Source organism: Diachasma alloeum, unplaced genomic scaffold (assembly GCF_001412515.2).
Source record: "Diachasma alloeum isolate Michigan unplaced genomic scaffold, Dall2.0 Dall_scaffold_00178, whole genome shotgun sequence".
Taxonomy (NCBI): domain Eukaryota; kingdom Metazoa; phylum Arthropoda; class Insecta; order Hymenoptera; family Braconidae; genus Diachasma; species Diachasma alloeum.
Window position 1 is genome coordinate 430,228 of NW_021680344.1, and position 10,198 is coordinate 440,425.

Sequence of the window (10,198 nt, forward strand, 5' to 3'; positions counted from 1 at the left end):
AATGTTCATGATTTTTTAAAAATTGGTGTCACGCAATTTAATTGACAAATTGGATGATTGAAAATGGGTGAATCTATAGTGTGGTCTGTACCAAACTATGAACGATACTTGGGTATCCTTAAATTGTTTATTTCTTCACTCGATAGTTTTCAATTTTTGCATTCATATTCACAATTGGAAAGGGAAAAGAGAAAAGATCGTGAATAACAACCATTAAATTGCTGCTCGATATATTTTCTTTATTATTATTTCCCATTTTCATTGATTACGAACTCGATTCGGCAGTTTCTTTGCTTCCTAGCACTGATTGTAAAAAGTACCGACACAAGAAAAATAAAAATCTTGAACATCTTCTTAGACTCGTCCCTAAAATGTTATATCCAAATAACAGGCGAAAAAAGTATATCATTCAGTACTGCAACACTTAATGAACACTATTGAATCACTTGTGTGAAAATAGTTGTATCAGATATCTCACTTTTTCTGTCGTTTCTCAGAGCTTTAAAAAATATATGTCCTTTCTATTTGTGTACAATTTCATATTTAACAATAAACTTTGATCACCACACAACATGTTTCTTTTATATTCACGGAAGACAAAATAAAATACATTATGCCACTCGTGAAACATCACACAAAGTCAACATTGCAGACTGAATACAAATAACGTAAATTGAAAATAAGAAAAGTAACGAAAAAATTGTCATGAATTAACGTCAAATTCTCTAGTAATTCAAAAAATAATAAAAGTTCCAGAGTAGTCAATCGTGCATGCGGAAATTTAATAGAAAATTTTATGGGCATTCTGTTGAAAATTCTATTCGATTTTTTTCTGTTTGTTTTTAATTTGTTAAACTCTTTCTCTAGCAATTTATTAAGATAAATTTTCAAAAAAATTTTCTTCTATTTTCTTTATGCAAGATAACACTTGCAGCATTTATATCGAGGAACTCACAAGAAAATCTAACGAAATAATTCATATGGAAAAAACCATTAAATTTTTCTATCAATAAGATTCCAATAGAATACCCCAGCGAATGTACTTTCAAATTTTCCCACACATTATAATCATCATTCGATGGACGGAAGGAGAGAGGAAGAAAAATCAAGCGAAATAGACAATGTAAAATGTAACAATCACTAGAAGAAAAAAAGATAGAGTATAAGCAATAACAATCCGTACTATTTTCACATGCTCATTATGTGCAATTCTATTTTTCTCTCGAATATCTCTGGGAGTGGGAAAGTCCGGCATAATCAGCAGTGGCTCAAGCAGCATCAGACTCGACCTGTGATGATGCATTCGCACCGATAATCTCAAGCCCTCAGTTTTATCTCTATTGAGTCTACTTTTTCGATTTTCATAGTCCATCCAACATTCAAAACTCTCCTCCTGAAGATTCTCAAAAATTTTTGGTTTGAAAACAGCATCTTTTGAAACTCTACAGAATGAATCCAGAGCCAGCCGATGATACACTTCAGTATTTGAATTTCTGTCCCCCATTTCGTCGTCATACAGTTGAATATGTGGAGAAAGGACTGACTTCAGATGAAAAACATCTTTGCAATTTTCTTTCGAGTAAAAAATCCCAGATGCATGCGTTTTTAGTATATTCACCACTGGCATATAGTCTTGTTGGAGCCCCTCCGGAGTGTTCAATTTGAAGAGAAGCTGATCCGAACACAATTCAAGCTGATGCATCGATATCTCTCGTGCACGAAGAGGTTCCCCTTTGTAAATCAATCGATCGCTGTAAACTCTCGAGTTTCCACTGCATTGTGCACACACATGGCACACCTCTGTCCTGATTTTTTCCCCAGCATCTCCACAATATGGCTCACAATAATCGATCATCCTCTCACTGCATCCAGTGTTACAACCATAAATTTGATTGATCTCTTCGTAAATATGATCATTCAACTGAACGTCATTAACATAACTAGGATTAATTGGATTACAACTATCATGGCACTCTACAACGGCTGTGCTACTTGTGTGAGAAGATGCACTGTCCTTGCTATCACGGGATCTACAAAAAAATGCGTGTGTACCTTGCTGGATTTTAGGATCATGTGTTTGTGAAATAACAGTATTATTACCGAAGCACGTGTTACTGCCCCTAGTGACGTGTTTATCCTCTAGATCTGAGTATTCTAAATAACGACGATGAACACACGCAAAATTATATCAGTTGGCGTAATCACTCGATGATTCCTCTAGAGACTTGAATTTATTCAAGTCATACAGTGTTTCAAGAATAGTTGCAGCACTCCAGGCCTGAGTGCGACAGCTGTCCCGACAGTAATCCCCATCTTTATTCGTCAGTTCTGGAAGTCCCCTCCAGTGATTCGTCGAGGCTTCGACGAAGTGTTTCGAGAGGATTGCTTCAGTCGATTGAATGGTCCTCCTCAGATGTTCCCTTTCCCCAACTAGAGCTGCGAAATGAAGTCGTGCACGCAGAAAGAAGCCCATAGGCCAGATCCACTCTGGCCCCTGGTGATAGTTCCACCCCTGCGCGACCTTCTGATCAGTCCCGTCATTCGCGTTATCGTAATACCCATTGTATGCCCAGTCAGCTGGGTCCAGGGTCTTCATTCCCAGTGGCCCCAGCAAAATCTTCTCAGCTTGTTGCAGTGCACTCCAGGCATGTCTCGGAGTGAATAACTCAGGAGCCACTGCCAAGGCAATAGCAAAATTAGGACGTAACTGGTAATCAGCCCATGCCTGGGAGGCTCCATGGCTGTCCTTGCAAATTCCTCGACGATGAATCAACTCAGGACACAATTCCCCATTTTTTGGTACCTCATTAACGTAAAAATATCTTTCGAAATTCTCCTGAATTTTGTCTGCCCACTGCTTATAGCTCCAAGTCACTGTACTTCCGTCTCTGTTCCGTCGTTGGACACTCCCATGGGGGAACAAATTTTGTTTATACAGTTCAGCAAAGTACGTCAGAACAGACTTGCTGAGTCCAACAATCTCAACAGCTGATCCGTCCCGAGGCGTCGCAGGTTTACCCTTGTTACCAGCCTTCTCAGACGATCCCATTTTGTCCATCCACGTCCCGCAGTTAGCGTCATTCCCACCGAAAACAAATCCAGTCTCCGGATGAACCCCAATTTGATTATTGAACCCACGATCAGTCATTTGTTCGTCGATCTGTCTCCCCGCATTTCTCTCACGGAAGCACAAGCCCTGGAAGTGAACAGTCAAAGCCTCCTGAATGACGTCGTGCAGAGGCTGTTCCATCTGACCAGCTGGCAGTGCTGGGGAATCATCGGTTGGGTAGAGCCTCGAAACCTTGTCATTGAGAATCTTCAGACCATCGGGAACCTCTTGGGTGTAGCACTGAATGGTGTACAGCCACCACCAGACAGCATCACGACAATTGTACCTCGCGTTTTTGCCCCTATCCAACAGATTAGGAATTAATCCGTGCCTGAGGGTCCCAGCGAACCCCAAGATGATGAACCTGGCTTCATCGTAACGTTCTGTCAGCAGCAGCAGTCCTCGCAACGCGATGAAGGTGTCACGACCCCAATTGCGCATGTAGCCGACGGTAAAGTGTGGTAAACCAGCTGACAGTGTCACACATGCCTGCTCCCTCACGCCATTGCGCTCATTGATCTTCGGTTTTGGGGCTTCCAGGGAGGGAGAGAGGTCTGGCAGAGGCGCAGACCTGATGACTCCCCCCATCTGCACTGAAACCAGTGACAACAGTTTCACAAAGGTCGACCCACCCTCCACGAACTTGGACATTTTTCTGTAGCACTGCTCCAGCAGGCTCATGTAAACATTGACGATGATGACGTCGAAGTACCTTGGAACGAGGTACCTGGGGATGAGTTTGAAGGGCTCAGACTCTCGCTCAAGCCACTTGCCAAGGGCGAGAGTGCTCTCGTCGTTCTTCAAACGCTGCCAGGTGTAGTCTATCAGCCAGTTTCCATCACGAAGATTTCCACAGAGTGGATGCCCGAGATCGTTGTTCGGTCGAATGTCAGCCAGGAGGGAGACAACCCCCTGAAGACCAGCGTAGACAAGAGGTCCATATCCAGGGACATCGTAAACCCCGATTTTATTCTCCGTTTCATCTCTCTCCTCTTGATCACAGCGGTAGAGTACTTTGTTCATGTCCGATAGTTCTAGTTTAGAAACAATGGAGAGTAATTCCGAGGAATCGATGCCAATTGTGATGGATTTAATGGTGCTGTTGAGTGCCTCGAGGGCTGGTCTAATGTTGGAATGAAGGGAGACTCGAATTGCGACGACAGAGCCAGGCTGGAAATTAACAAAATTCAACTGAGTTATTTTAGTATCGCCAGAGTCGACTTTCTGCAGAATCCTGGAGTCTGGAATTTGAATGTGTTCTCTCATGTTGACGATGTAATCAGCGAGTCCATTGATGTAGTGTTCATTATTCTGATGCATATCTGGGAATCTGAAGGGAGTTGCTCCATCTTTATAAGTGAGAGAAGCCTCGAGGATGATCTCCTCAACGACCCCTTCGACCCTGAGAGGTCTGACACTCCTCCTGAGATCCCTGGCACTCGAATCAGGATGATGAAAAGCAGTGAATGCAACCAGAACTACACTCTCGTGTGTCTCAGGCGAGTGTCTCGTCACAGCGACGACGTCAGTGTCCATTTGATCGACGAATACTTGAGAGAAATTTTGATTTCCCAGGATGAAGTGGAGATTATTGAGAGCACGTTTGGCCGAAATGATCCCTGAATTATCACCAACGTATTTCGGGTTCTTTTGAGAGAGCTCTTGATCACCAGTCCACGCGGTGTACTGTCTCACCTCATCGACCACGTGAATGTGATGGGGAACGAGTTCGTCGTAGCCTCGGTTGCTTCCACTGGCGCAACAAGCCATGGAAACCAGAGCTGCTGATGGCAGAAGATCGAAGACACTCCTCTTCTCAATTGGGCTTGGATTATCGTGAGTCTGATCTATGAAGAGTGCGTGTGCGATGCAGGGGACAAGTGGACGTTGCTGTGGCTGGAAAAATCCACCCACTGGCTCACCCCCATAACGATAAATCAGACGACCCTCTTCGTGGCTGTCCCAGGCTGCCATTGCCTCGCGAATCAGTGAAGTTATTCCCAATCTGTTCACAAAGATGTTGTCCTTCTGATCGGAATTCGTGAACAGTTCAGCCACTACGTAGAGATTGGGACGAGTCTTACGTGCCACATCCAGCATATACTCAGCAACTGGAATTGGAGTTGAATGGCAATTGTCGAGTCTAACTCCATCGAAAATCCTCGCCATTTGTTCAACGTAGGATGCCATGTGTTTCCACAGGAATGGACAGTCCTCGGGTTTGTCTCCGAATCTCAGTTTGACGCTGTCACCCCAGGCTATCAACTCACGTCTGATGTAGACGTTGGAGCCAGGATCAGCGAAATTCTTCAGGGGATCTCCGTTCATCACCCAACCGTTGTGTGCCATCAGGTAACACCCTGATTCATTATACATCATGGCTTCGCGCTCCGCTAGGCTCTTGGGGGCTCCATAATCCGTGAAATATCGAGGAACCAATGGATTCCTGGCGCTGATCTCCTTCAGCCTCGGTCCATCCGCCTGAACCCGGAAGTATCGAATCCCAGAGATTGTGTTCTCGATGGCTGCATTTAGGTGATTCTGCACTTCACTGATTATCTCCTGATTGAGCTCCTCCAGTTTCCTCCGGAACTCCTCGGCGCAGCGTTTCAAACGTGTATCCTCGTCGAAACAATCTTGTCTGTAAATGTTGTAGATGTTTAGGGCAAGCTGCATGTCGATTGTGGCCTTGAGACGACGATACTGAGGGTCTCTGATGATCGATATCGATAGATTTGAGTCTGGTGGAGTGTCTTCAGGCATTCTGCTGCGTGCAAGGCTGACCAGGTCTCCCACAACTGCATCAATATCTAGGGTGAACAACTCTTCGATTTTTACCAGGGGAAGGTAGTGGCTGTGGAGGGCGTGACGAATTGCGTTGAGGTGATCCTCAGTCTCGACGACTGGAGGTATTCCCTTGAGTTCCCAGTCACCTGCTCCCACTTGAAGTGTTAATTCGAAGAGGACTGCGTCCAGGAGGTACGAGGGACGCAGGTGAGGGCTGTTGAAGCAGTTATACGTGCACTCTGGATGAGACACCAGGAAGGGGCTCTCGTTGGCTGTGTGGTTTAAGACAATGTCGCAGATCGAGAGAACTTTCCATTCGTCTCTGAGTTTGTTCGTCAATGCTTGGATGTCGTCGAATGTCGCTGGTCTGTCGTTGCTGTCGTTGAATGACGAGTTTACTTTCAATTGGTCACTGAGACTGTACGCTGATTGAGATTCGCCTAGTTCTTGGATTGGGGTGAAGTGAATCATGTTGTAGCCCGAGTTTTTTGACACGAGTAATTTCTCCTCCCAGGTGGAGATGGGGCCGAGATTCTTGGATAACACTGTTTGACATTGGATGCAGTCGAGGGACAACTTGTCACCTGATGAACCAAGGGACAATTCGGGCTCCACTAGAACGTAGCCGGATGCCACGGGCGTAAGGTCGCTTTCTTCTTGGCAGTCTGTTAAGTAGTAGTGGAACGAACCAGCAGTGGTTACTCGCAGACTCGCCGAGCCGTCTGTCCATTTCAGTTGGTGATACGTGTGTCTCGCGAATTTTTGGTCTGGGGATATTGGATGGTTGGTGAAGATGTTCAAGTGACGGCCGAATAGGGAGGGGCCCAGGGAGAATTGCAGATGCCAGCCTGGAAATTATTTATTATAGATGAGAGAAGAGGGAGAGGGTGCTAAACGGACACACGTATGAAAACATTCTATGGGATTTCCTGTAGGAAATACTATGGAGAATTCGGACATTTTCTATAGGATTTCTTATAGATTCCTTATCAGGTTTTTCCTATTGGATTTCCTACAGGGTATCTTGTAGGATTTCTTATAGATTTCCTATAAGATTTTTATTAGGATTTCCTTTGAAGTTTAGGGTCATAAGGGTCAGAATGAGGGTCGTCTAAGGGTCATAGGGGAATCATGTGGGTCACATAAAGGCCATTTAAGGGTCACAGATGGGGGTCATAGGATACAGAGGTCATAGGAGGATCAAACGACCTTCGTATGACCCCCCTATAATCCCGATATAACCCCAATGTAACCTCCATATTACCCTTAAATGACTCTAATATGAGCCTTTATGACCCACGTTTGACCCTCATTGTGACCCTTATGCCCATATTTCTTATAGAATATACTATAAGATTTTCATTTGGATTTCATTTGAAATTTAGGGTCATAAAGGTCAGAATGAGGGTCAAAGGAGTCATATGAGGGTCATATGGAGGTCCTATGAGGTTCATATAGGGGTCTCACAGAGTTCATAGGAGGCTCATATGACCCCCATATTACCCTTAAATGACTGTAATATGAGGTACATTACATTAAAAAAGGGAATTTATATAGCGTTCCACATCTTTGTGACGTCATAGGAAATGATTGGATGGGATTTGGATGAGGTAGGAGGGGAACCCGGAATATTCTTAATATGAATAACCAGAAAAAAAAAATTCTGAAAAAAATTGATAATCCATATATGACCCCCACATGATCCCCATACGACACTTTCGGCCCTCATCGTGACCCTTATGTCCCTACATTTTATAGGAAATCCTGTTGGAAATCTCATATGAAATCCTACAGAAAATTCTTTAAACTCTTGAAAGTTTGCCCCATAAACGCTTAAAATGCTTAAAATAGTCCAGGGCCTCCAATTTTTGAGCTACAGACGTTTTTTTTTTGTCAAAATTTTTTACAAGATGTGTGCAATAATAATTACGAGTTAGTTTTTTAAAATTCGAATTCTAGGCAGCTAATTTGGTTTTTTTAACGTAAAAAATTACATCATTCATGTAAAATAGCCAGAAAAATGTTTCTGAAAGAATATATTTGAAATCTTTTGAGGATCATTATTCTGGTTATTTTACATGAATGGTGCAATTTTTGGTTACACTAATTATTCGTTTTTAGAAATATATAATCGATCTTCAATGCATGATAAAGCTCACTCCAACAGCCCGCGAATTTTAAAACTCATAGTGGTCTTCCCTTAATTATTTATAAATTATTTATAGAAAAGCCGACCGTAATGGTTGGGTGAGTTAGGTATTGCTCCGGCGGACATCCGAGTGCCGCTGCGCTTATAGCGCAGTTAGTACTTGGATCGGTGACCACTTAGGAATACCCCCGCCCAAAAATTTCGAAAGATAGGCACGGTGTAGTTGCCTAATGTGCCCCTCTAGTTAGTGTGACAGAAGGGCACATTAGGGCTCTGTACAATCGACCGGCTGTACGACTGGGGTTTTCCATGGTTTCCCGTGGAGTCCTAGCCCGGAATGGGGAGCCTATAAAACCGTGATGGTAGGAAAGAAATATGAATTTAAAAAATGAATATTTATAGAAAATGTTCGCAATTTTTAAAAATTGTAATTTTTCATTATTTCATCAATCTTTCACCAAAAGTACACTTTCTAATTTTGTTTTGTTTTTTTTTTAATGTTTTCTAACGATTCAATATCGAGATTCAAATTCAGAAAAAAGTTTAAATAATGTTTAAATAATAAAATCATCATAAGATATCCGAAAACTTAGGGTCAAATGGGGCTCAAATGAAAGCTCTGATGTTCGACTTCAAAAGTGAAAAATCATTTCACTGGAGAAAAAATAGCCAAAGTACTTGGATATCCGTTCCACTCTACCCTACAACAAAGGGCTCTGGAAAAGTCTCGTCATTCCCCCTGACCCAAAAATATCTTAAACTAAAAACTTCCAGAATAATATAATCGTAAACTCATTTTACCTTGTTTAACTCTGTACAAAATCCCATCCTGATGCTCTCCCTTATTCAACGTTAAAATTCTCACAGGATCATTTTTTGTGGACGCAGCTGTATCAGCAACAACCGTTTTTTGTGCCATATCATCAACCGCCGCCTGAAAATCATCAGAAAATTACAAAAAAAAATCGATAAACACCGTTAATTCTCCATGCTTACACATAAAAAACAGTCAACAAACTAGTGCAAAGTGGTCTCACCCCCGCCTTAATATAATCTACCCGAACAATGGAATCACAAACCATGCAGAGTAACAAAAGCTACTGAATTACTTGAGGTTCCACCTCTGCAAGCAGATATAAAGCTGTAAGTCTATCTTCAATACAATATTGAAATAACATTGCTGTCCCAAGAACATTGTTTTCTGTCATCTAAAATTTCCCCTCTACAATTCCCCCAGTGATTCCAATTACAATGATGATATCAACTTACATAGGACCAAAAAATTCTTAGGCAATTCCATTTAGTGAGTGCTCGAAAGAAATTTCCAATTGTGCTGAGCATATTCGTCATTGATCTCCAAATTGTGCGACCCAACTCCATCGATATTGTTTCAAGTGCAGCAAAGCAAAGATCTCAAAGCTGTTTATATTATGCTATAACTATTCCTTTAGTAAGTGACATGAAAAAAGCATTAATAATTCAAAAAATCTCCAATCACTCTGGATAATGAGCATGCTATAAAGCTACAATGCCATGCGTAATCAGATAGTAATATCACAATATCGCTCGAATGGAATATATTTTTTGGTATTCAGCCAAAATTTCCGTTCTAATTTAGCAAAGCGTATAAAGAGATGAGGTAGAAAGCAATTGAAATAGCAAACTGATCGATTATGAATCAAATAAATTTAGAAATGATAAGAATTTTTATCATTTACCTCAGTGATTATGCGCCAATTCACGTGAAACAATCGTGCTAATCAACTGGGACCTAGCGTTCAAATATGACCTCTGTCTTGGGGAATATTTATGTAAAGGTCATACATGCAATAATAAACATTTTTCACGGGAAGAGGTTATGTATCGGGTGGTTTTGACAGATTCTATTGGATAAAATTGTTGTGGGGAGGATGCACTTGAATTTAAATTGGCCAATCGTCATCTCAGGCTGTTTGAGCCACAAAAAATACGAAAATTTCCACTGATTCGTCAAGCTTCAATTAATCTCAAAGCCCGTGATAATGATTCGAATGTTTTAATGTGGTTATGAAACTAATGGGAAAAAAATTAAATAATTGTTAGAGAGAAGGGATTGTCAGGAAAATTAGTCCTGTGAAATTGTCCCTAACTTCAGACAACTTCAGAAAAACATC

The 10,198-nt window shown here is 41.9% G+C and overlaps 1 protein-coding gene across 3 annotated transcripts; it reads right to left on the minus strand.

The window, feature by feature from the left end:
* Positions 1–218: 218 nt before the first annotated feature.
* On the minus strand, positions 219–10,139 carry LOC107039603 (glycogen debranching enzyme). Of its 3 annotated transcripts, XR_001460967.1 has the most exons (5): positions 9,764–10,139; positions 9,315–9,490; positions 8,847–8,979; positions 2,101–6,744; positions 219–2,030 (listed from the first exon to the last, which is right to left on the minus strand). XR_001460967.1 is itself a non-coding variant. In XM_015259320.1 (4 exons), the coding sequence occupies exons 2-4, from the start codon at positions 9,423–9,425 to the stop codon at positions 2,189–2,191; spliced, it is 4,800 nt and encodes a 1,599-aa protein (XP_015114806.1). In that variant the 5' UTR covers positions 9,426–9,490; positions 9,764–10,139; the 3' UTR covers positions 219–2,188. The 3 variants fall into 3 exon arrangements, 2 of the variants coding, with proteins under 2 accessions (XP_015114806.1, XP_015114817.1); XM_015259320.1 differs by having other exon boundaries at positions 219–6,744; XM_015259331.1 differs by lacking the exon at positions 9,315–9,490 and having other exon boundaries at positions 219–6,744.
* Between the last annotated feature and the right edge of the window lie 59 nt (positions 10,140–10,198).